The 27,023-nt window shown below is 43.7% G+C and overlaps 2 protein-coding genes across 3 annotated transcripts in view; both read right to left on the bottom strand.

Annotated features, from left to right (window-relative positions):
* Positions 1-6,520, bottom strand: part of Rsu1 (Ras suppressor protein 1) — a 182,814-nt gene extending 176,294 nt beyond the window's left edge. The window contains exons 1-2 of one of the 2 annotated variants that reach the window (XM_040755470.1): positions 6,350-6,520; positions 6,069-6,180 (exon numbers count right to left, since the gene is read on the bottom strand). In XM_040755470.1, coding sequence (XP_040611404.1) covers positions 6,069-6,177 — 109 coding nt within the window. In that variant the 5' untranslated portion in view covers positions 6,178-6,180; positions 6,350-6,520. The remainder of the gene's footprint in view (positions 1-6,068; positions 6,181-6,349) is intronic. The other variant, XM_005081260.4, reaches the window with a different exon arrangement.
* A 5,941-nt stretch (positions 6,521-12,461) lies between these two features.
* Positions 12,462-27,023, bottom strand: part of Cubn (cubilin) — a 197,437-nt gene continuing 182,875 nt past the window's right edge. Inside the window, exons 58-64 of the mRNA XM_040755469.1 lie at positions 22,574-22,736; positions 22,013-22,218; positions 19,340-19,484; positions 18,322-18,503; positions 15,525-15,690; positions 14,320-14,555; positions 12,462-12,925 (exon numbers count right to left, since the gene is read on the bottom strand). Coding sequence (XP_040611403.1) covers positions 12,818-12,925; positions 14,320-14,555; positions 15,525-15,690; positions 18,322-18,503; positions 19,340-19,484; positions 22,013-22,218; positions 22,574-22,736 — 1,206 coding nt within the window. The 3' untranslated portion in view covers positions 12,462-12,817. The remainder of the gene's footprint in view (positions 12,926-14,319; positions 14,556-15,524; positions 15,691-18,321; positions 18,504-19,339; positions 19,485-22,012; positions 22,219-22,573; positions 22,737-27,023) is intronic.

Below are 27,023 nucleotides of genomic sequence, written 5' to 3'. Positions count from 1 at the left end.
ATACTACTCAGCTGTTTAAAGAAAGGATTATGAAATTCCCATTTAACTGGATAGAGCTAGAAAAAAATCATACTGAGCGAGGAAACCCAGAACACAAAGATAAATATTCTAAGTTTTCTCTTAAGTGTGGATGTTTGTGTTTAGGTCTTTGGTGTGTGTGCTGTAATCCACAGTGGTTAGGTACCTAGTAAGGGACTTGGGGGAGAGGAAGATCTCCCAAGAAGGGGAAATAGAATATATTGTTAGGGAATGACGGAGGGACAGAAGGACTGGAGTGGGAGTATTAAATGAGGAGGAGATGAAAGAGAGGGATGAGGGAGGGACACTAACACTAGGAGTCATTATACTATAGAAGATTCCTAAAACATATATGAAAAGAAAATAAGTGGAATTACCAAAGAATGGGGGAGAGAAGACCCTATATGGAAACCTGATACTACCAGGTGAAACTTCAGCGCCGGGGATGGGTTACATCTGAGTCTCTGATAAACTCACAATTATCTCAGGCTACTGCTGTCTATTGGTTGTTCTCCACAACCTGATGGTAAGACTCTATTGCTAAAAGACATCATCTGAGTGTCTCATTGAATACGGAGAAGTTGTGCCGATGCCTAACTGGAGCCCTTCCTCCTCCCGAATAGTGTTCACGATACTGGAAGGTGCCCTGCACGCTACCAGAGGAGAAAGGCAAACATCAGTCCAGCTGCAAACACTGCAACCTTTTAAGGGTGAATTGCCAAGGAGACAGGCTGGTGTGATAGAAGCACAAATAGTTGGGGTTAAGGCCCATGAGATGGAAACCATGCCTGACGCTGCTTTTGGGTGGTCAAGAACCTAAGACTGGACAGGCCACTGGCCCAAGGGAAAACCAAATACCAGTGTTCTGCTAAAAGAACATACAATAAAATGGCTCCTAATAACACTCTGCCATACGCATAGATCAGTTCCTTGCTTAGCCATTATCAGAGAAACTTCCTCTTGCAGTAGATAGGAACTCATTCAGAGACCCACAACTGCATAATTAATGTGCACACAGATTTTGCAGTACTCGGTGCTAAATGTGATGCCTTCATAAACCCCTCCCCTCAGGGCTCAGGGAGTGAGGCAAAGGAGGTAGAATGATTATATTATCCAGAGCAGATAGATGACTCCAAGAAAACAGTGTCCTCCAGACACAACAGGACTAGTACACATGGGAACTCACACAGACTATGCCAGAATACACAAAGTCTACACAGGTTCAAGTCAGATGAGGCCCCAGCACTGAAGAGGCAGTGAACACAGACTCCCACTCCTAAGCAAGAAACTATCTTCAACTTACACTTGCTTTCAAAGGAAGAACTCATTTTCTCCAGTGGGTATATTAACCATACTTCAGAGTAGGTCCCATGTCCAGGAGTATCTGGCCTTGATGTATGAGTTTCTGGGTTTGTCTGTTAGTTTTGCTTTGAATGTTTATTTTTTTTTTTTTAATGAGAGAAAGGGTGTGGAGTTGGGTGGGTAGGGAGGGATAACCAGAATATACTATATGAAAAAAAATTCAAAGAAAAATTTTTTACCTAAAAGCCATAACACTTTTAATTTCATAAACTCCTTCCCAACACTACACTAACCACAGGAGCACAGATGAGCCTCTTCACAGCCCCAGAGGAGGTGACACAAGAATGGAGTCACTAGAGAGATATGTCATCAGTTCTCTGGACAGCAGGAGAGGGAAAGGAAATGGGCATCCCTGAGATTTTCAGACACAAGCTGGGCCTGTTCACCAACTTACAGGAGGGAAAAAAAAAATGAACGACCTGAATAGATTACAGCTAAAATACGCTCATTCTTCCATGGTCTCACTGATATTTGCCCCAAAGATAGCTAAGATTGACAGCATCCTTTCTCAACAGGACCACCTAGAGCAGACCTAACAGACAAGCTGTTTGGTCCTGGCTGTTTATTTTGCGTGTCCCTTTAGACCAGTGGTTCTCAACCTTCCTCATGCTGCAACCCTTTAACACAGTTCCTCGTGTTGTGGTGACCCCAACCATAATATTATTTTCACTGCTCCTTCATAACTGTAAGTTTGCTACTGTTATGAACTGTAGTGTAAGTTGGGCGGTAGTGGCAAATGCCTTTGATTTCAGCACTTAGGAGGCAGAGGCATGAGGATCTCTGAGTTTGAGACCAGCCTGGTCTATTGAGCGAGTTCCGGGGATAGTCAGGACTACACAGAGAAACCCTGTCTCAGAAAACAAGCAAACAAAAAGAATTGTAATGTAAATATCTCAAAGGGTCATTCAGGGATAAGACCCACAGACTGAGAACCATTGCTTTAGGAAAAACAGCCCCCCCCCACCAGCCCCATGGCTTATTCTTAAGAGATTTAGCTGGAAGACATTTTAATCTAACAGAAAAACAAAAAAGAAAGGCTGAAAATGCTTTAAGCACTGCAAAATAAACTTGAAGATATTAAAAAGACATAATTTAAATAGAGGAAATGGCAGGGAGAAAAAGAACCCCTACAAAGTCCCTGAGCACCGCTGGGACCCTTGGCCTTTTGGAAGCTGATATGGGAACCCTTAACACAATTTTATCAAGCAGGTGAAGACAGGTGCTCTAGGGAGAGTTTTTCCCTGATGAAAATAAACAGCTTGTTTTTGTTTGTTTGGCTTTGGGCAGGATCACACTTGGAAACTTTAAGGAGAACATGTTAGGCAGAAAAGAATTTTAAATGGCGAAATAGAACAAACTTCAAAAGAATAGCGAGTGACCCAAGTCACAAAGGTGCCGAATGATCTGGTCTCAAAGGGAGCACACGACAGACAGCAACATGGGGCAGGGATGCCTCACTGATGTCTAACTAATCATGTTGGGTGATCTGGGCTCACCTCACTGCCTCTCTGCTGGCATTAGCATCCAAAATGCATTCCTGGATTTAAAACCAAACCAGTCCTATGAAGCTTGGGGGTTGGGGGTGGAGGCTGAATTCTCAACCAACAACAAGTATCCTGAGGTTCAGAAAATAAAGAATCTGAAACCACTCTAGCCAACTTCAAGCTCTTACTCCTAAGAATCTCCCAGGGTAGGATCTGAGTGTCCCTAGCCTTTGCTCTGGCAGAAAAATGTGGAATGTTTCTAACACTGGTCTCCTGCTTGGAAATCTTCCCCATCAAAAGACTTTGATATAAGCTCAAAGCATCTTTCAAAAAGCAACCTTGCTGAAGATGGGGCTACCCTAGCATAGAGCCTGCCTAGCATGCAGGAAACCCTGCATTCATTTCTCAAGTACAGTATAAACCAGGAGTTGAGGGCACACACCAGCACTTGGAGATGGAAGCAGGAGGGTCCTCCTTAGCTACAAAATGAGTTGAGTTCCAGGCCATTCTGGACTACATGAGACCCTGTCTCAAAAAAAAAAAAAAAAAAAAAAAGGAACTCATCACAGTCATACATCTCAACCTACCAAACACGAATACCAGCATTTCTAAATAAATGCTTCAAAAAATCCTCCCTTCTTATCTCAATCATTAAATTATGTTTAGAAATTAAAGTAAATGCAATAAAAAGGAAAGCTTAGTATACAAAACCATCACTCCCTGAATGCAAGCTAATTTGTTTCCTGTGTTTAATCAGGATACTAACATATAAAACACATATAACACACACATTGTATGCCACTGATTGCTGCTTTCAATGTGTTTGTGTGGTACTGAGGAGGAACCCCCAGAACTGCCATACATTCTACACAAATGCTTGACCACTGAGCTCTGGCCCAGTGATAAAGCCAGTTTAGTTACAGGTTTCCAGGGAACATTCTAGAATCTTCAAGTTCTTGGGGGTCCTGACAGAAGGAGGTCAATATATTCAGCCCTTCCTTAACCCAACATCACCAGAGGGGGTGAGATTTTCAAACATCCACAGATCTTTGCAAGAAGTACCAGTGTTCTCCCTTAGCTTCTGGTTTCCACAACTTCAGAATGATGTTGCTCATTATCCCCCAGTGTTAGGCCAGAAGCATTTTTTTTTTTTCAGGAAGCAAGTGGCTATCTTTTCTTCTACAGTAAGAGCCAAGGCTTCAAAGAGATAATGGAGCTGAATTTAAATAGCTAAGCTACTCTTGCCATTTGTTAATATTACATGCATTCTCGTCTTCCAAAACAATATAAAACGGATCTGCCCAATTCTGACTCACACTTCAGTCCATGGGGAAGGATGCCACAGGCAGAGAACTAAGGGGTGTGCAGGGCACAGATGTGCCAGGTTCCCTGCTTTCTACTTAGCCTCTCCTTCCTCTACGGCAGCAGGACCCAAAACAAAGCTCATGATCACCAGGATTAGGCCAGAGCAATGGGAGTGCGTCTATACCGTCAACCGCCAATTCAGTGCCCAAATCACCACAAACTCATCCTTACTGCAAGAGACCAACATGTATCGAGCAAGTCAAGACATGATTGAGATGCTAAGATGCTAAAACTTATGTCAAAGCAGGACTCTTCATAACGGCGACCAAATGGAAGATGTCTGCAACTCCACTTCTACCTGAGTGTATCAATACCCAGCCCTCTGTACCCCAAGTGCAGACAATAAACTCACAGTAAACTCGCTTTTACTCTCCCTGTGCCTAGGAAGCTCTTCGCCATCTTTAACTCCTCCGGACAGCTCCTCTAGTTGATTCTCTGCTGTTGTATCTGCTCTGGCTCTCATTTGCTCCATTCACCAAGCATTTTAGAGTAGCTACTGTGTTCCAGGCGTTATTCTCACAAGCGCTTTAATATTGCACAGCTTTGAATCTCCTGCTATCCGAATGAGGAGGAGAGACTACTGGATTAAAAGTAAATCAATTACAGCCTATGTACCTTGAAGGAAAGCCGGTTTCACGGGAGGAGGTAGAAAGAGAAGGCTTTTCATAGACTGTGATGTCTAAGCTGACTCTTGGCACTAAGTTATAAGACCCCACGTGGAAAGGGCCGGGGACGAGGAAACAACAGACTCTCAGACTCTCGAGGTGGGAAGACCTGACGGCTCAGGCCCGAGCAGAGCCGCTTAATCGGTATCATCTGGATGCTCGATTCACAAAAGGGAGGCACTTACAGTCAGAGTCAGACCTTGTATGTCCCACCAAGGAATGTGGGGCACCAGTGTCAACTGTCAAATCCTAAGAGGGTCTAAAACAGCGGTTCTCAACCTTCCTAAGGCAGGACCCTCTAATACGGTTCTTCATGTTATGGTGACCCCAAACCCTAAAATTATTTTGTTGCTACTTCGTAACCGTAATTTTTCTACTGTTGTGAATGATAATGTAAATATGTGATATGCAGGAAACCTGATAGGCACCCAAAGGTTGAGACCCACTGGTCTTAGGAACTCACACGCAACCTGCAGAAGTGTTGTGTCTCAGAAAGTGTTTTCAGATGCCAGATGTTCCTAACATTCAGCAATTATGAAAACTTGGATTTTTGATTTTTTTTAATTGTGGCAATACTGGTTCAACATTCCCACACGGTGACAACTATCTGGATGTGGAGAGGCCAGAGGGACACAGGCCATGTTATTCATGACTATCCCCACCTGCACTGAGTTTTTCAGATGAGTTAATACAATAGAGTAGGCGTCACACAAATTTAAGGCTGAAAGCAACACCCTGATTAAACGCGACACTTAACTGGAGGTAAAGTGATGAGCTTGGAGCACGAGAGGGAGCGGAGCCTGAACACAAATATGAGAATGGCCCAGAAGAAACTAATGAAGGGGAAATGCTGAAAATACTCCTGGCCCAAGAATTCTTACTAAGCGTGTACGTTTGGAGTGCCACCGGCTCACGGTGCATAGAGAGTCAAAAGTGACTTCTGAATTAAAAATATAAGTGGTTATTAAGGGCCACTGCATGGAAAATCGACTTCGAAGCCATGAAACCACCTCAACAGCTGATGAGGAACTGCGGCAAGCCTCCTGTGAGCTTCTCAACTGGTTTACCAGTCCCAGCAGAACAAACTCGACTGTGCTTGCAAACTTTCCGAGCCAGGCACCTAACAAGTGGATCGCAGGTTCTTAGCAAACTTAGCAACCCTCTGAGAACTTACACAAGCCGTTGATGTCCAACATACTGGAGATGCCCCTGTCACTCATGTCCACTTCCGGCTGGTTCTTCTCCCTGCTCTCCTCCACCAGCTTCTTCAGTGACTTAGACATGTTCTGTAGCAAAGGACAACAAAGCACGCGGGCAATGGCAAAAGTGTTGGAGGTGGGGGCGGGAGGGGGTGGGAAGGGCAGAGGCCAGAGCTGGACTCTCCGGGGCTGCCTGGGGGAGAGTGGGCATCGCGGCGGAAACCTGAGTGGAAGGGCCCGGACCCCGCACACTTACCGCAGAAGGCAACCCCTGGCGGGTGTGCGTGGGAGCCCGCAGGGGAAACTCGGGTGGCGAGCGATGCACTCGATCAGCCAAAAACCAGGATCTGGGAGAAGGAACACACCCTGTCCCGGCGATCGGCGCAGGCGCACACCAAACCCGGCCAACCCCCACGCCCCTCCCGTCCTGACACTTCCCAAATTAGGAGAACTGTTTCCTAGACCTGGCTCCCGGCGAGGCTCGGCCCACAGAAGAATGTGAACCCCGAGGCCGGCCAATCAGACCCGTTTTCAGGCTCAGAGACTCCACCCCACGCCGAGGGACGCCCATCTTCCTCGAGTTTGAAACCTGGATTGGACCCAGCGAGGTGCGTGCGGTCTAGATTCTGCGCATGCTCAGTAGATTGGCTGAAGGACAAAGCTCTGTGGGCGGAAGCAGGGAAGTTTAGAGCGGCTATTCTGGAAAAGGGGTAGGTATTAAGAATGGAGAGTAGCTTGTGTTGAGGGGTGAGGGGCTGAATACTGGGAAATCCAGAAGTCAGTTAGAATAACTTTGTCTTGCATCTTTCATTGCGGCTACCCTTCCACGGCGCGTTATTACTCTGAATCCCTCTTAATCTGTGGCTGTCACAAACCTGGTGAAGGTCTAGATTATGATCAAGTTTCTGAAGACAAGAATTCTGCCAAAACACGTGTCCTCAGCTGGAGACTCAGGGGTTTCTATATCTGCCTGTTTTTGCCTCTGACCTTTGTCTTAAGCAACTGGAATCTCTGTAAGTGTTACATGCTAAACAGTAAATAAACCTCAACCATGTCAGAGTTCCACCAGAAGATGAAGAGCCAGCTGTCCCTGAATCTTCACTACCATGATTATCTGAGAAGATCTCACACTGTGAACCAAAATAAATCCTCCCTTTCCTAAAGTGTTCCTGCCAGGTGTTTTGTCATGGTGATGTGAAGGTAACTAATACAATTATGTCTTTAAAATGTAAAATAAAAGAGTCTGAAAAATAGGCTGGAAGTGGGAAACCCGTCCCTGGGTCTGTTGGTGTGCTCACCTACGAGGAAGCTCTCTGAACCCAGTACTTACTCTGCGATATGGCCTATACAGGACTTATACTCACTGGGTAGCCAAGGCTGGCCTTGAACTTGTGACAACCCTGCCTCTTAAGTGCTGGGATTACAATAGTACATGATTTCTTCATTCTGTTTAACACCACCAGATTTTCCAGGGGAGAAACTAGAGAGATGGCTCCAGGGTTAAGGGTACTTGCTGCTCTTGCAGAGGAATGAAATTCAGGCCCCAGATCCCATGGGCAGCTCACAGCAGCCTATAACTCTAGCTTAGGGAATCAGATATCTTCTGTTGTACAAAGTACCGAGAGAGAGAGAGAGAGAGAGAGAGAGAGAGAGAGAGAGAGAGAGAGAGAGAGAGAGAGAGAGAGAGAGACAGAGAGACAGAGAGACACAGAGAGAGAGACAGAGAGAGACAGAGACAGAGAGAGACAGAGAGACAGAGAGAGACAGAGAGAGAGACAGAGAGAGAGACAGAGAGAGACAGAGACAGAGAGAGACAGAGAGACAGAGAGAGACAGAGAGAGACAGAGAGAAGAGATAAATACATCTTCAAAAACTTTCCAATGGGTCTATGGCTGCAGATCAACTATCGTATTTAATTAGTCATGTCTAGTCCATTGGGCTACATAGGAGACTCTCTTCCCCCTGGTTACAGGGATTAGAATGTCAACTCTGTCACTACAAGTCCATATTTGTTTCTATAACATATTTTTCTCATCTTTAAGGTGGGAGTGATGGTTCCTTCTGTTCCGGTGAATCATATATGTCACATGGGGAATGTTTGTGCCTGATACAGTGCAAGGGCTACACTAAAATTCTCTCCCTGGAGCTTCATGGCCTGCATTTTTATCAGATTGTTTGTCACAAGAATGCCTCAAGTCTCAACAGATTCCACTGAGCCTGTCTCTCAGCATTTCTTTTGCTGTGATAAACACCATGACCAAAAGCAACTTTGGGAGGAGAGGGGTTATTTCATGTTACAATTCTAGGGTCACACTTCAGCAGACAAGGAAGTCATGGCAGGAACTGAAGCGCAGGCCATGAAGGGATGCTGCTTACTGGCTTGCTCCCTATGGCTTGCTCAGCCTGCTTTCTTACGATACCCAGGCCCAGAGGTACAACACCCACAGTGAAGTGGACCCCCTACACCAATCATTAATCAAGAAAATGTCCCCCCGGACTTACCTACAGGGAATCTGCTGGCAGCGTTTTCTCTTCCCAGATAACTCTAGCTTATGTCAGGTTGACAAAACAAGCAACCATACAGGGCCCTATGAGAATCTATGAGCCTCTGAGACAGGTATCCCAGACAGGTCCTCGAGGTCAAACAGAGACACGCTGGCCAGACACTGTACTTTATCTTGGCTATTAAAAGCAAGCTCTAGTTAGTTAATGGGGGAGGGAGATCAGAGATCAGTGGAAGGCTGGTTCCCTCTAATGCCACCCCTGCCCCCAGACTGTAAGACAATAGGTTGGACCCCAGAGGAATGAGTGAGAGAGCTGCTGCCAATTCTGTATGGCTGCTTATTGCTGGAGCACGAGGAGGCAGGAAAGGGTGAGGTGCTGATGGTGGGATCTTGTTTTCTGACCTGCCCCATCTCAGATAGGATGCTGTAAGTTCCCATTTACCCCTCAAGTGAGTGGTTTATCTATGACCTTGGGGGTTTCTCAGTTCTGAAAAAGCAGACACTTCCTTTTCTCTACATTTTATTTTATTTTTTGAACTACATTTGTACTTCCCTTGAGTTCCTTCAGAGCCATGCAGAGTACAACTTTCCATTGACTCAAGATAAGGCTGCCTGCCACCACCTCATCCCATGCATTTTACATTTTGACTTTATGGTCTCCTATTTAGGGCCTGGAAAGAGTGTGTGTGTGGGGGGGGTGTCCTAAGAACTAGAATGCCAGTGGAAATACCAACTAACTATTTGCCTGCCTGGGTTTTGATTGATGGTAATGACGCTTTAGAATGAAGCACTCTGGGAATGAGCAGGAAAAAAGTCCTTGACACTTTCTCCGAGGAGCTGACTTAATGTAAGTTTCACCAAATAAGAAAATTTGAGACTGAGCATGATAGCACGTACCCGTAATCCAACACTTGGGAAGTTGTTTAGTTTGACGCTACAGGACAAGCTGAGACCAATGTAAGCTACATTTAAAGACTGTTGAAAAATAATGGGAAAAGGAATAAGGAAAAGAGAGGCATGAGGGAAAAGCAGAAGAGATGAGGGAAGATGAGAGGGAAAAGGATGTTGCAGGAGATTTGATCACATGTTGTGAAAGGCATCTTCTGATTGATTTAATAAAGAGCAGAATGGCCAGTAGCTAGGCAGGAGAGAACAGGTGGGACTTCTAGGGAGAGAAAGGAACTAGAGAGGAATCTAGGATCATGAGAGACACCAGTGAAAGGCAGAACAAGTTAGGCATACAGAATGGGAGAGAGGTAAAACCCAAAATGTAGATTGATAGAAACAGGTTAATTTGAGTTATAAGAGCTATTTGGGAACAAGCCTAAACTAAGACCAAGCTTTCAGAATTAATAATAAGTGTCATTATTGGGAAAGTGGCAATTCCAAGAAAGTCTAATTCCAAAAGAATGAGGGAGGGGAGGAAATGAGAGAAGAGAGGAGGGGAGGGGAGGGACACACAAGAACCCAGGAAAGATGGAACTGGGAAGTCTGTATTATAGAGAGATGTCAGCTAATAGAAAACTATGACTGTCTTCATTTTCTTCTCAGTGTTTAGTGTGTGTCACAGGGCAGACATTCAATAAATATTTATAAGTGAACAAACTACAAAGTGGATCCAGTGATGAGAGATGGGGGTTCCCCAGAAAGAGCCAGCTTTATCTCCTTGGTGTCCACAGAACAATGGTATCTGTTAAGAGTGATTTGCACTTAGAGGGACCCACACTTTTCTAAGACGCATGCTAGTATGTCCAGGAAGTGTAGCTATAGAATTAAAGAAAGCATACTCGATGTTGTTGTGTATTTGGAAAGTTGAAAACTTATTTTAAAAAAGGGAGGCAAAGCACTGCAACATTTCCAAGTTCCAGGCTGAAGGGATGCTTTTAGGTGGTCAGGCATAAGCTCTGTGTGCACAGCAAAAGGAAATGAATTCTTCAGTTTCCAAAGGGTTCATCTCCACGAAGACCCTGGTTTTGCTTTGCTCCCTTTTTAGGGACAAATGCATCATCTTGCTCTTTCTTCTTAAATGCATTGCAAAGGTGCAGAATGTGAGAAAGAGTGCAGTCATGAATGACACGAGTGTGTCCAGAAAGTCAGATGGATCCGATGTATCATCATAGATGTATCACTTTTGATTTCTGGTCTTCTTGCAATTGGTTCCTTGTTCCAGCTTGTCAAGGCCCTTTGGATCCTGCTTTACTGTATTTCCAATACAGCATTGCCCATAAACTGGAGATATGTGCATAGCTAATGGAAGCAGAGCTGTTTAAGGTGATAATATTTCATCGATGCAGCTGTGAGTTCTGTACAGAAACAATTGCTCCGGTATTTGAGTGTTAGAGTTACATGAGGCAACACTCTCTCATTCAGCGCAGGTCTTAAGACTTCACTTTGCATAGTTAACCTGTAGAAACTTTCCTTTTATGAAGTCATCTGCTCTGCTGGAGGCCATGGATATCTCCAGAAGGCCCTGGGTTTTCTTGCAGAAAGAAAGCTAGTAAGCACCTGCCTTAGCTATCCATCCGGAAAAGCAGGAGGCCACAGCGTGCTGTGGGGTGTTGTCATTCCTGACAAAGCTGCATAGTGTACTGCAAAAGCTAAGGCACCTGAGATGATGGTCCCTACAGGCGCCACACACCCTAAGACTTCACACACAACTCCAACACACCTGCCATTTAGAACTGTTCATACCAACAACTATTCGGGGACAGGCTGGCATATGCAAGGTTTTGTTCTGTGGGCCTGTGCACTTTTATACGTGATAATAATAAATAGGATCATCTACAGTAAATGCTCTATATTCTCGTCTTGACTTGAACAGAAATATATAGAATGTGCTTCAGAACTAGAACATGGTCCTTCTTAGAACATGATTTCTTTGAGACTTTGCTTTCACTAACAACTTTTAAACAGACAGAAATAACAAGCTTTACAACCAAATATTCATTGATTTCTTGTATTACAGTAGTAGCTTCAAACATAAAGGGAAGCATGAAGTTGGTAAGTAAAACACACTTCCAATAAGAACTGATGGCCTGCATGAGTTGAAGGTATAGCTGTGGGACTAGAAGTATGACGGACGCTTCTGTTGTGGCAAGTACAACGTGGAGGGCAGCAGGGCTCCGGTGGTGTGGAGAGGGTGCATGTAAAGTTAACGAGCCAAACAACTGCCGTGTGATGGAGATAAAGGCTTTTTTCTGAAAATTTGATGTCTTGTGGTTTGAGTCTGACATGGCCTGACAGGCTCCTGAGTCTGTTCCCACCTGGAGCTGTTTGGAAGCTGTAGAACCTTTGGCCCCCAGCTGGTGGCGCTGTTTAAAAGGCTGCAGAACCTTTTGTCTCCAGCTGGTGGTGCTATCTGAGGAAGCCATAGAACCTTGGGCAGCATCTTGTTAGCGCTCTGCTTCCTGGTTTTCTGCAAAGTAGGTGGTTCTGTAAGGCTCCTACTGCTGGTTCCACCATGCCCTTTTCAGGGTGATGAAAAGAAACCTTCTAAAAAAGTCAGCAGAATAAACACTTTCTTACCACAGACATGTGAAGGAAGAAAAGAGCATCCTTCGTGTCTGAAAGCATGACTGCGACAAATACCTGACAGGTGCAACCTAAGTAAGAAAAGTTAACGGGGACATTCTAGCACTACGGGTCCATGAATAATAGGGAGTAGATGATATACAGAGATTCAACGGCCACAATAGCACAGAGTCCAGGGAGTCGTCAGGGGGGAGACCCAGCATGGCCAGGACTAGAAGCTGGAGAGCTCATGATGGAAAACGGTTTCAGAGGTCACAGAAAATTCTTCCACCCCAAGCCACAGTGAAAACCCAAGTTGCAATGGGTTAAAAATGAAGACAACAGAGCTATATATCATTTTCAGTAACATTTACTACCTTGACTTTGGCTTTTGTAGTGAAAACAATGCATGTATTTGTATCAAAAGCTTTGTAAAATGTATATCAATATGCCCCGTGGTAATGTCCATCCTTTAAAGAACTTCTTAAAAGTTGTCAACTAAATGGGGCATCCAGTTAAAATGGTGTGTACAGCTCAGTCAAACAAAGTTATACTCTGTATTCAGGACACCAAGTATACAAAATTGGTTCCACACTGTCTCTGGTAAAGTTCATAGGAGTTCAGTTCATGTTTGGTGGCTCAGGCAGAGATGGGGATGAGGAAGGCAGAGTTCTGGGCAGGGTGGCATCTGACGATTTGTCTCTCCTGATTCAGCTGTCCCACAATATCTCGAACCCGGACGGCTGTGTTGTATACTCAGCATGAAATCTTATGAAGACTTGATTTGATGAAGCTGTGAAGGGAGCTAGCCTAAGGTCCTAAAATTGAAGGAGGGGGGAGAGATTATTTTTCAAACTGAACACATTTCTAGAAATGTCAGCCTACTTAAAGTGTTACCTATAGAAGCATCATAGAGTTTACATTCTGTAAGTTCTAATAGTGAACCAACACATATTTCTACAAGTAACTTGTCAATAAAGAATGTATTTATCAATACAAAAAAATGCTCCCAGGGACAGAAAGCTGAGAGGTGATGGGTGGGGAGGTAATGATAAAGTCCCAATTTTCTTTCATTTTCTAGATATCTGAATGGAGTGTAAACAATGGTGTGCATCTTTACCACAACATAAAGAGTATGCAGATCATCACACAGAAGCTAGCTACTGGAGGAGCACATGTTACAATTTTTTCTTTTATTCCTATGCTTTATATTATGGGTTAACATTGTGAAATATTAAATAAATTGGTAATGTCTTTCATTTAATGAAATAAAGGAGCAAAGTAATTATACATGGGAGGGAGTATATTTTGAAAACACCAGCATGCCCAGGTTTATACTTAGATTTAATGTGACACTGATCTACATGGGAGTTATCTGCCTCCTAAGGCCCCGGTTCTCCTGCAACTATGAAGTACAGAGTAAACTTTTCTTCCTGCAACACAGACTGTCCACTGTGGGATCAAATGGAGCTGAATGCTTGGAAGACACTGGACTACACAGGAGCAATACAAACATTAAAAAAAAAGATATATCTTTTGTTTTATCCTGGGCATAACAGTGACAGGGTGCCTACTGCTCCCAAGATCAAAATTTCTCCCCAAGTAACCAACTTCCTGTGTGAAGATATAGTTAGCAAAATGTTTCCTGGAGTGGCCGCTGTGGTCATGAAAAGTTGAGAGCAGAGGGTCTCTGCTAAGTAACCAGGGCTATACCCAGGTACATAGAAAAGGATACACTGAAAACGTATCTAAGTCGGTGGGTGTGGTAAGATATTAATGACAGATTGGTAAGTGACTAAACAGTATAAAATATGCATATATGTGTATACAGTCAATGAAAAGTTCTGGAAATAATAGGTAGCATTCTCAAGCTTTTAAATTTTTGATGTACTTACTGATATTTCTAAAAATAAAATTTTACAACAAATCTTAAAATAATGTGTACATTTTTAATTCTATAGATTTCCAGTGATATAATGTTTTTCCAGTTTGATTCAAAGTCTCATGTAAATAAAGAGAATAGTTAGAAACTATTGCCCTAATTCTATAGGTTTCAGCGGTGAGTGTAGTATAACATATCTACCACCAGATAGCGCTCATGGTCCCAAATAGAAAACCACGGTCATGCAACTTTTGTTTTTTACTTGTACCTATACTGTTACTGTCAATGTTTAAAAATCACATGTGAAAGTCTAATGTTTGTTTTACTCACTGTTCCACAGTATGGTCCGAAGGATGGTGAGCTGGCATCTGGCCCATCGTAGACAATGAGGTAGTTGTGGGCACAGTCTCCTGGAGGGTTAATACTGACAAAAGGAAACCTGACCGTGACTCGTCTTCCAGAAGGAGCGAAGATGGCCCATTCACAGTGAGTGTTGTTTGAGTAGCTGCCAGGATAACCAGGGCTGGAGAAGATACCATCGTCACCGAAAAGAGTCCCTCCACAGCCTGCAAGGAAGGAATAGGAAAAGGTACTGTTTAGCAAAATATAAACCACCCAGTTTGCTTTCCCACACATGCAGGCAATGGAAGGGACAGCTTCATCTTCTCAAGGGGGCAGAGAATCTGCAAAAGTAGCCAGGCAACGCAGAAACTCTCCTGTTGGGTGACAGCCCCTCCAGGCCTCAGCCTCTCAAGTGGAGGACTGCAGGCCTGTAACGCCAGCACACCCATCACCTCCTCCCTTTGTCTCCAACTAGGGCAGTTATTACTGACTGACTTTGGGTATAGAGACTTCGGTATCGTGGTTATTGCATGGGAACCTTTCTTATCCCTGCGTACACTTCAAAGATTCCTTTTATGTTTGCATTGCATAGGTTTTCAGCTATCACAGACCCTTCATGAAGATATCCCTCCTTTCTTGAGCTAAATGTGCTCACATGACTTATATTTCCTGCTACTTAATAAATAGGCAAACATTCAGGAAGATGGTTATCACCCTGAAAAAGCAATTCTGATACAGGACTGCCACCAAATGACAGGACCCAGGAAGGGCACAGCTACTCCTATGAGCATACCATCAGGAGCTTCTGTGTACACCCAGTGGGCTGCTCACTGTGTACACAGGCAGCTGCTCGTACACACATAAATGTCTTCCTGATTCAGCCTTCTTGTAATTCCATTCACTGAATTCTCAAAGAGAATTCCTTGGTGATGAAACCAGAAGAATGAGGTAAAGTTTATATGGGGATGTTTACATCCTCACGCCTTCTACATGTAAACTGCAGTCTTATAAGAATGATAAATAATTGTAGGATTTTGAAAGATTAGATCTTTCAGTGTTAAAAATTTGAATTTTTCCCAGAAAACCATCAGGTGCAGATCTAATGTGGTAAAGGCCTTTTAAATCTATAAATCCTATTTCCTGTGGACACTGTGTCTAGACTCCGGCGGCTTCCTTCACAGTGAGTATCTTACCAGAAGGAGAGGAGGTCCAGATAATGTCATATCCAGGGAAGGTGACTGAGACATCGGTCTTGAACCTCAGATACAGTTCATTGCTCGGAGAGAAGATGGGGCTTGGCAGTAGTTTCCCACAGTACTTGTTAAGCAGCGGTGAACTGCTGGTGCTGCCATTTCTTACCTGTTAAAACCAGTCATTAGTTATCTCATCCATGTTATCCCTGCTTCAATTTATCATTAACACATGAGGCAAGGGTTGTGTTTGTTTTTTGATACAGTGTCTCCTCCTAGCTCAGATTCGCCTCAAACTCCCATTGTTCAGGTTCCAGAATACTGGAATGAAGCTTTACATGTCTGAGAAGGAAGGAGTCTCTGTAAACACAGGAAGTCACCTTGATTTGTAGAGGAAGAAGTGTTAGCTCACACATCATTTGCATTGGAATTTAGAAAATACCTGTTGAACTATAGCCATGGAAATACCAGGCATCCGCGTGCTATATTAGTCTGAGAAGCTGTCCTCCTTCCCTCCCATAGTTCAGAACCTGGCTAGCCTCTGGCTGAAACCACCCAGCCTCTGCCATGGCCCTACAAACTCTATGTGCAGAAATTTTAAGGAATATAAAGTGAGTGTTGGGGGGGGCACCTAGTGTTTGGACTGTTTCCAGTCGTTATACTCTATTCCTGGCAGAGCGGCAGGTAGTGGGAAAAGCATAAAGTGGTTGCAATGTACAGAGTGCACCATAGCTCAGTAACAGGTCTTTTTCATGTGGGAAAAGGAAAGCGCCCCAGGCAGCTATAATATTTCTGACCCTATTGAGTTTCTTTTCCTCTGAGGTATGGAAGAGAAACAGGAAATGAGGGTGGGAGGGTAAGCACCTGTGAGTCCAAGTTCAGCATTATATCATGCTTCCTGCCGAGTGTTCTCAGAGCACTCTAGAGGCTTCATGTGTGAATGGTTACAGGCAATGAGTAGGCAGTGCATGGAAGAGCTGGTTTTAGCATCTATATGTCCAGAGTCTGAGAAGCCGTCCCCCTTCCCTTCCATAGTTCAGAACCTGGCTGGCCTATGTTAGCTGCAACCACTAGGTGAATGATCTGGGTAGACTTCTTCTAGACCTAGGCAACAGCAAGTGTTTGAATATTGTTGGTTCTTCTGCTAAATGTTTAAACAAATTGGCTCTGGCTGGAACGGACTGGTTAGTTATCTCCAAGGCCTTGGGAGAGCTGCTATGTTTGAGAATGTTGGAAGGTGGGACCTGCCACCCCTGTACTCTTGACTTTGAGTTTGCTTTCCTTGGGATCCTCTTTTAAATTGCTACTGAGGAGGAGAGACATAAAGCTTAGAGCTTACCACATCCATGTTTCTAAGGAGGATGGGGTAGGTCAGAGCAGAGGAAAATCTGGGAAATCAGAAAGGGAGTTGGATGTACATGTGTTCCCAGTAGGGTCTGGAGTAGGGCCCTATCTGCTAGCAATACAATGTAGAGTCCTCATGAAAGACTTCCATTCCCACCATAGTTAACTTGAACGGAACACTAGGGCTTCCTGTACACTGTCTCCTCAGGAGCAACAGACTCAGATATGTTCAGGCCATGTTGTAGCTCCCTATCTCTGCGAATGTAACCGGAAGTTCCTCATCCATTCTCTGGAATGGAGGAGGATGTCTGGGAGGCATAATTCCAATGCTAAAAAGCAAGACTTCACTTCCCAGGACCCCTGACTAGCACAAGCTGCATAGCTTCTCTGTCTTCATTTCTTCCCTCCTTCTCATTTCCTGCCATGGAAAGTATCCCATGAGGAAGACATGAGCTTTCCCTGGGAATTCGCTCTTTGTTAAGGTTACTGATTAACAACAGATTTAGTTTAATTCTTTATGGAAAGCTTTCCTACATAACAAGCCAGCAGGAAGCTTGTGGGAGCTGAATCCACGTGCAAAGACCATCACCTGGGACACCATTCTCCCTCAGGTTGAGGACCACATGGGGGTGGGTGGGATAGGAGGGTACAGAAACAAGACAGCTGGGGATGAGCTGGTGACCAGAAAGACAGGAAATCTGTTAGTGCTAAGAAACAGCAGAAGACAAGAAGCTGATGGAAAAGAAACATCAGAAGGGGCAGTATGAGCCTGAAAGTTGTTTATCCCACAAAGATCAGACAGTTCTGGAGAGCTTATTTGGAATATAAAGCTAATCGAACACAGAAATTTTAACTACCCTGAGTTGATTAATATGCATGACATACGTGTTTGCAAAATCATATTCTACCCTAACTATGTACAGTTAAAATAGTGATTAAGCTTTTAAGGTCCCAATCAAAGAGGCAGTAGCAAAATAAATAAATAAATAAACCTTTGAGTCAGGTGTGGAGGCTGTGGACATCTTTCAGTGCCTTTTCTGTATAGCCACATGATCAGTTGGGAAGTTTTAGATTCAGTGTTGGCAGAACACAGGTGTGGCACCCATTTAATGCCCCTGGGAACCAGTGTGTAAAAGCCTTCACACATAACTGGTGTTATTGACACCTTGGTGTCCCACTCATCCTGCAGGTCAGAACTCAGATCTAACTTCCTTGAAAACTCTTCTCTGTTCCCTTCCTGAATGGTGCTTCAACTGACTATGACACTGGCATCCATACTCCACTTCCAGTACTAAGACTAGGATATGCTCAGTATACATTTATAGAATGAAAAAATAATGATTAACTTAACAAAAGCAAGAGAGACATATTGGATTAACTTCACTATAGAAAAATTCTTGGCAATCCACCATCTTTTTTACATCATCCATTTAAACTACATTCAAATATATATTACCTCCAAGAAATCATGCTGACATTGTACTGAGTCTTCCAGCTCAAACCAATAGAAAAAGAGGGAAATAGTGTGGTTCTCTGGGGCTCTGAGAATAATGATGCAGTCCAGGTTATTATCATAATCTTGAGGCCACCCAGGACTCTTCAGATTGCCATATCCTTGGTTGTATTCTCTGTTGCAATCTAAGATAGAAAACAATACTCATAATTAATGTGAACACCCACACATTTAGCATTCTTTCATCTTGACAATTCAGTGTTTAACGTCTACTGAATCTGAGCAAAGTTCAGAAGCTACTCCTGCCTCTTGGCTGATGTTTGTGAAAACTGGGAACTGAGAGATGCCAAGAATTTAAGATGCTGAGGATTACACATGCACAGCTTCAGTGCTGTGCCTGGCTAATATGGAAGCCCCCATGTGAAAAGTGTGAAATTCAAGCACCCTTTGAAGAACACTGCAGCATCTTTTGGACTCTCCTGCCCACTTGTGGGAAGTCATTGACTGACATGTAGACTTTTTCTAGACATTATCTGCATAAGGATTCCCTTTGGTGAACTGTTAGTTCTGATAAAATTCACATTTTTCTTTTTACCATTTCTTTTGGTAAAACAAAACCCAGAAGTAACTGTCTTTGAATCAAATGCTGCCTTAGTTTTAATCAAGTTCAAAACAGTCCTTACTGGAAATATTCTCTGCAAACATTTCTTAGTCACCAAACGCAAGTAACTTTTTCATTAATCATGCTACTTGCAAAATAATTTCCTAGGATAGAGTGATTCCCACCATTGGGGCCACACCAAACATGGCTGAACTGTGAACTTCAGCAAAGAATGTGCTACTGGAGATACCTTGAAAAGCTTAGGTTTTTAATTGGCTAAGGTGGGCCCGAGTCTCAGTTGAATCTTACTTCTGATGGCTATGTGTTACGTTAGCCAAACCTGATGTAGTCAGAGCAGTCAGTTCCAGCAATTCCTGTCATCAATTTGCTTTCCCCATAAACAACAAGTGTTCGGCTCACCTGCAATCTGATAGGTGAAATGCACTCGCGAGTTTGTGTTTAAAACTTCAGATTTGAAAACAACAACTGCAGTCCTCGTTGAAGAATAAAAGGCCGGCAAGGCTGTAAAGTTGGCACCGCAGAACTGAGTCACTGGGCCGTTTCTCTGAAATGAAATAAAAGCCACGTTGCCTGAGATTTGGTTTCAGAAGAGGGCACCCAAACCAGGTAGCAAACTGTATGTATCATGTGACTTTAGTATCCAGTCATGAAAAACAGCTAGTGTCTCAAGTGTCCTGCAACACTTGCATCAGCAGAGGGAGGAGCAGAGTGTCTGCTAAGCCCATGAGCAGATCACTTCTCTACAGAAAACGAGGTCGTTCCCTCTCAAGCCATATCACAGCCAAAGCCTGTGTTTTGCTGGGAGCCGAGCAAGGCTGTGTGAGCACCCTACAGGTCTGTTATCCCACTTCTCCCACAGTCTAGAATTCAGTTTAGATTACCCAGACCTGGTTGTACTCCCTAGAATACTCCCTTCCCTGTCATCCTTGTTAATGCCCTTAATAATGTCCCTGTTCTCTCTAACAGCAATTTGGAGCCCTTGTTCCCTCTCCAATGCACAGGGTAAATGTCTAATAATTTCTACAGATAGAAGCAAGTACCCCAAAGGCAGCACCCAGCAGCCCCTGTCACATTATGCATGTGGCTGAAATACCGTGGCTCTTGGACTCTGTCTGAAGGCACATGGTCCAGCCCTGCTTCCAGACTGCTGTTACTGGTCTGTGCTCCTACACCTACCCTTAGCCCACTGTCTTCTGTATTGGCCATACCCCAAGTTTGCCTGCTGTGACCTCTAAACTTTAACAGCATTGCTTACACCCCAAGACTTTCAACTTCGTAGTCTTATATGAATCTCAGCTCTCCAGCAGTCTCACGAAGGCTTTCTCCACAGTTCACTGGGTGAAAGTGGTGTAGGGTGGTGGAGAGGGTCCTTCGGTGTTCTTCCTGACAGCATGGGCCCTCTGTAGTGTCTTAGCTCATCGTAACCTTCTACGCCCTAGGCTTGCTCTGAGCCCTTAGAGGCTTTGACTATTTTTACAGACAGTGCATTAAACATCCTTACTTTAAACTTTACACGGGTGACACTCATTTCCACTTTATATGGTTGTCTACTCCAGAGCTGGCTATCCACCCTACACCTTCTCCAGTGTTCACACACCCACCAAACAAGCCTTTCATGATCTTCCAACTAGCTTTTCCTGCTACTCTCGAGTGCCTTGAGAGTTCCAGTTTCCCCCAGCCTACCTACCATTTTGTTACTGTTACCATCTTTATTCCCTGCTTGTCCACCGTATTCTCCTTCATTCAGTCTGAGCATATTGCTCAGTGATGAGAAATACATATTTCTCATCATTGAGACCCTTAGAGGCTTCGAGTATTTTTACAGACATCACATTAAACATCCTCACTTGTATGATTTGAAGCCAGTTTGTCTGCTCTTGTGTACCTCAGTTCCCCCCATACCCCTTTATGTGCTGATGAGGAATCTGCCCTGATCCCCCTTGTTCCAGCCTCATAAAGTGGATGGGAAACTGAAAGACCTTTGACCCAAAGGGTCTCATTTCACTTGGCTCTAAGTCCTTCTTGTGGGGCTTCTGCTAGGAAATAGGACCTCTGTGCTGACAGTCACTGTTGGTGGAATGTTGCTAACCCAGTATCTCAACCACCTCAGGAGCCTAAGAATAACCTTGGTCTCTAGGATCTACACGACATTCAGCTGTTCTCTAGCGTGCGCATCTCGGACCCTCTACACCAAGTCAAACTAGACTTTTGTCTCCCCCAGCAAGCTAGGGACGTGTAAGAACCAGAGAACCCTAGTTTTGTAATGTGGAGGGCCCTGAAAACTCAGGAGGAGAGCTCTGCTATTGCCAGGCCTCAGGCACTTGAATATGTCCTTCTGAGAGTAAAAGAGTTGTCTGTTTACCCAACTACAGAGACCATCCAAATGCTTCCCAATAGTTTCAGGGTATGAGCTCAGCCTATGAGCCCTGAATTTAATTATTTTCTCTGGCCACCTTGTTACTCTCCTTGTTCCAACTATTTACCGAGGATATGATGCTGCTCAAATCTCTGGGTCTTTCACACACCAGTTGTCTCAGCATCTTTGCCCATGTGAAATTAAGACTAGGATATTTATCTCCTTGGGCCTCAACAGTTTCTGTTTCTCCTTTTTAGTTCTCTCAGACTGGCATAAGTGTAGCCCTAATAAACCAAACAGACTCAGCTGGTTTTCCTGTATTTTGTATGAATCCCTTCAGATCACCCTGTATACACCCTGCTAGCCACAGATGTGGTTCTCCAGGTGTGGCCCATGGTGCTCTGGGATTGGTGGCAGAATACAAGACATGTTCATCACGCTTTGATTAATGTGAGTTATGTAGATGACTCCGTGTCTAAAGGGAGCCCTAGAAATGTGCATTTTTAACAAGATACCTGGATGATTCTTAGACACGGGATATTTTTGAAAGCCTTTTTCCCACAGGACTACATTTAACTTTCTCAGTATAATGGAAAGGAGGGCTTTGCCTCCTGGTGAAAACAATACAATTCTAGAAGTATTGGGGCCGTTATTCAGGTTGGCTTCATTACTTCCAGTGTTTGCAGATGTGATGGCCATTATCCTGAGCTCTTTACCTGTGGTGAATCTTGAAGTTCTAAGTAGTTCTGTGAGCAGTCTTGTGAGGTCAGCTGTAATTCCCACACAGTTATCTTGATCTGCTTGTGGGGAGGAGCCTCAATGGTCCAAGTACAGGTGGAAAATGGACGCCTGATGTTTGACAAATGAGGTGATGAAGCGTTTTGTGGGGCCAAAGTTGCAACATGTGTTCCCCCACAAAGCACTGAGGAGAGGAGAAAGGAAAAATACAGATGTTTTAATCATGTCTAATTATACATACCATCTTTAAAACCGTGCTCTAGCCCAGCCCACAGGAAATATTTCATTATTCTTTTAAGGAATTGAGTGTATGCCCTGGTGAGGCAGGGCTACAATCCCAGCTCCTGACAAGCTTGAGGCAGGAGGATGAAGTTCAAGTCTAGCCTGGCAGCTTAGTGTGGCTTTGTTAAAGAAAAGGGAAAGGCAAGCCCACGTGTGTTTAATAATCCACTGAAGTTGTAATTAATTTAGATATAATAAGCATGCATTCTTGTCAGTGCCTGAGGACACATGTATTCATAATGTGTCAGAAAACTTACTGTCCACAAAGGTATATGTTGCATTAAATCCTCCTTTTTCAAAAGTTACATCAGAGACAAACTGGAACGTAAGGAAGTTTCTCGAAGAGATAAAAGGGGCAGGTATTTGGGAACCGCAAAAAATTCCACCTAAATTTGAGGTTATGCTCATGCCATCTGCTATCTGGAAGACAAGGGAATTTATAGTAGTTAATAGAGGAATTGTTATTTTACAGTGAGGTTACCATAGGTCAGTACTAAGGGTCTCTATATTGGTGTTCTTACAGACAGCCTTAATTTAGATTGATAATACTATAATGGCCTTCAGTAAAAACCCAGTATGATGCCAAATATATTTTCTCTTAGGAAAAGTAGTATATAATTAAAAAAGTATGTCTGTGGGCTCCTCAGACTATTCCTAGTATCTCTGCTGCCCGAATTATTACCAACGGCACTTTCTGAGGCTTCCTGGATACATAAACTCTTGTTTCTCCTCTTTACTCTACTCTCAGGAGGTCACCCAGAGTTTGCTGCTAAAATGAAGTCAGGCCAGGAGCTGCCTAACTGCTTCCTCCCTCTTAATACAAAGGCCATGCCCATGATAGCAGTTGTCCAGGCCTAAGGGAATGGGCTCTTCTCCCACCCCAGACCTCATGGGTCTCCTTTCTGGCTGTGGGCTTGTCTGAGTTCCTTGAGAATCCCAGGCTCAGTCCTGCTTCACAGCCATAGCATCTGCGTTCCTTTGCTGGACCACTCTTCCCTGTATCTTTTCTATGATTCCCTCAGGTCTCGCCTCCTACATCACCCACTGTGTTCCCAGACTTTAACAGTATGTAAGGCAGAAACACATGTGGTTTCATCAATACCTAGGAAGTTCTTTGATTATTCCCCCACTACCCACCTTCCTTGGTCTGTATTGTCTACAGAGTACTGTAGACAAAGTCATTTATTAGCAAGTAAGTTGATTTTGACAGTTCTGGAGACTGAGAAGTCCAAAATTCCAGGACTACTCCAATGAAGACCTTCTCACCTTCTGACATGAAAGCATCATACGAAGAGATGGCAGGATAGTTCTGCACTAGCTTCCTCTTTTATGAAGTCATCACACCATCCTAGGAACTCCACTGTCATGACCTCTTCTAATCCCAATTATATCTCAAAGCTCCCCTGATACCATTAGCATGTGGGTTCGAGGTTTGTGTTTCTAACACACAATCTAGGGTGACATGCTCACGTCACGGCACACCCTTCCCTAAAATGTTCTCCCCAAGCCTTCTCTGTCTCAACAAACAGCGCAAGACTAAACTGCGGTCATACCTAACTCTTCTCCATTCCCACTACAACCACACCTGCTTCTTTCTGCCTTCTGAATGCATCTGCATCAATGTCACGCCTCCCCATGCCTTCATCACGCGAACCAGCTGCAGAGAGCACCCACAGAGTTCTCCACCGTGCTGCCCAGGTGTCTGATGACCTAGATTATGCTCTTGTTCTTCCTGAAAAGCTACACCTTGCACCTAATGCGGAGTTTTCACTCTTTACCATCCTCTGGAAGCCCTGGCCAATACAGATGCTACGCCTCCTCTCGCCTCCCTCTCCTCACTGCCTCTGGCAATCTCCTCCCTTGGTGGCACATTCTTTCTAGAAGGATTGATAACTCCTAAACATAGAGCCTCAGCTTGTGAGTCACCTCCTCAGAGAGACCACCCCCACACAGTCCTGCCCTCCTCCGGTAGCATCCTGCAGTTTTACTGCAATCAAACTGTATCCTCTCTATTGCTTATTTTCTTTCACTGGGCTCCCTCTCTGCAAGAATGTGAACTGCACAAATAGAGGCATGGAGCTATGCTCAGAAGTGTGTCCAGCACCAAGAACCATTCATGGCCCTCACAGTCTTTTACAAACACCCAAGGAAATAGTGATGGATTAGATAGATGTCCCTCAAACCCTGTATTAAAACACAACATAGGTTTTGTTTTTGTTTATATTTCACTGATCTTAATTATACTTCAATAATGAGTTTCTGTATTATGAACTCATAGCAGAACCATATCAGATCAAAGATCTTAGAGCAGTGCTTCTCTGACATTGTTATAAAATGAAGATGAATTTCAAAATTAAAGGGTAAATAAACTCACCACTAGATGGCACTGTCTCTCCTATATGAATAATTTCAATTCCTGTAGAGTGGAAAAGTGGAGTTCTGCAATCTAACTAACACCCTCGATTTACAGAAAAGAAGAGTTGCAACTTTAGGACAATGTACTTTTTCTGATAAAAAAAATGGAGTTTCATTACACCCACTGTGGTCTTCACGATTATCAAAAGCTTTTCCAGTTTTGTATCACGTGCCTGGCTTGTGTTGGGTCTTGTGTGTATGGAGAGGCATAAAAGCACTCTCTGTACCTTCACAGTGCTCACTGGCCAGTGAGCAAAAAGTAATGTAAGCATATGTATATATGTATTTCTCTATGTAAATATTTTTTACAAATACATATGGGAAAATACAAAAAAGAACAAAGAAAGATAAAAAACGTCAAATACAGCAGGGGAAATACGTGCTGTAAAAGAAAGAAGTGTGTTGGGTATGAGAGAGTTGTGAAAGACCATCCAATTCATGCCAAGAAGCTTGGATCTCACTCTACAAGATCAGACGTGGGTCTTAAATTAAGACTGGTAAATGTGAAGGGAAGTATGAGGGAGAAGCCAGCACTGGATAGAAAGTGGCCCTGTGCACCATGACAGTCATTCAATTACAGTTAAAGTGAGAGTCGCACAAAGAATTGGAGATACAGAGTTACTACTGGCATGGTTCCTAGACTTCTGTGCAACCAAACCCAACATTCTTTCTATCTCTCTTCTGTTCTCTGACAATGCTAAATCTCCACTGTGGGAGACCCTGCATGACATTGGGATAGGAATTGCATGTCTATGGTGCCTTGAACAATAACCCAGTCACACCTTACTTCCTAGAATCCCTTATCACTGTGACACAATGCCTATAAAAATCAGCTCAAGAGAAAAAAAATGATATACTTTGTCTCCTGGTCTCAGTCCATGCATGACTAATCTCTGTAGTGACATAGTTACAGAGCTTGTCGTCTGGGTCCTGTAATGAGGTAAAGCATCGTGACAGAAGGACATACTGGAGGAGGTTGCATACTGCATAGAAGCTGTGACAAAGAGAGAAAGGAGGGGTTGGGGCTCGAGTGTCCTCTCAAAGGTTGGTGTCCTCAGTAACCAACCTTCCTAACAAGTCCCTATGTTGGCAGATGTGCCTTCTTAACCGCTACGTTTTGGTGGGGCATTCAAGACCCAGAGACTATCATAGTAACAGTTACTTAATCTTTATGGTATAATCTGGCTTGCACACTATCCAGAGTGCTGAGTCAACCTAGCTTTCATAGAGTGTGATTTTTATTACAATATTTAATAGATGATTTAAAAGGTGACGGTAAATATTGATATCAACTTAACAAGATCTAGAATGACCTAGGGGACCAGCCTCTCCTCTGAGCATGTCTGTGAGGGAGTTTCTGGGTTAGGTTAACTGAATTAGAAAGATCCCACTCTAAATGTGGGTGGTGCCAGCCCATGACCTGGAGGTCTGGACTGAATACAGATAGAGAAAATGAGCCGAGCACAGAATTTATCCCTCTCTGTTTTCTGACTGCGGACATAATGTGACCAGCTGACACATGCTCCTACTGCCATGGCTTCTCAGCCATGATGAGATATGTCCTCAAACCATGAGCTGAAATAAGTTGTTCCTTTCATTGCACAGGCCTATCTCTCTAATGAAGACATTTCAAGTTTCACATTCCCAGTGCTTTCCTTACTGGGGAAGTTGCCAGTAGATAAAGCTGCGTTCCAAAACTGGAAAGGATAGTAGCCCCAAAGAGCACTTATTTGTGATAGATAGATAGATAGATAGATAGATAGATAGATAGATAGATAGATAGATATAGATAGATAGATATCAAGATTTCATTTTGAAGTTAGCAAACAACAATTCCTCTTGATGCTGCTATTTCTGTCAAAATGGCTTTAGGAAGTCCATAGGGTCACGTTCTTATATATTACCAAATCACACTCACAGAATCTCTCTTAAGAATCAAGTGGTGGTGCACACCTCTAATCCCAGCACCGGGGAAGCAGAGGCAGACAGATTTCTGTGAGTTCGAGGCCAGCCTGGTCTACAGAGCTAGTTCCAGGACAGGCTGAAAAGCTACAGAGAAACCCTGTCTTGAAAAAAAAATAGAATCAAGTCAACAAATTTGCCTCCTTGCAGGACCTAAGATATCTTACATGAGTTAAGTTTCCACTCTTTGGATGAATCACTTTTAAAATATTCATTAGTTGTTGTTGTTGTTTTTGGTGGTGGTGGTGTGTGTGTATGTGTGTGTGTGTGTGTGTGTGTGTGTGTGTGTGTGTGTGTGACATGCATGTATATAAGCATAGGTGTATGCAT

Source organism: Mesocricetus auratus, unplaced genomic scaffold (genome assembly GCF_017639785.1).
Source record: "Mesocricetus auratus isolate SY011 unplaced genomic scaffold, BCM_Maur_2.0 Super-Scaffold_100013, whole genome shotgun sequence".
Taxonomy (NCBI): domain Eukaryota; kingdom Metazoa; phylum Chordata; class Mammalia; order Rodentia; family Cricetidae; genus Mesocricetus; species Mesocricetus auratus.
This window is presented reverse-complemented; position numbering and strand designations above follow the sequence as displayed.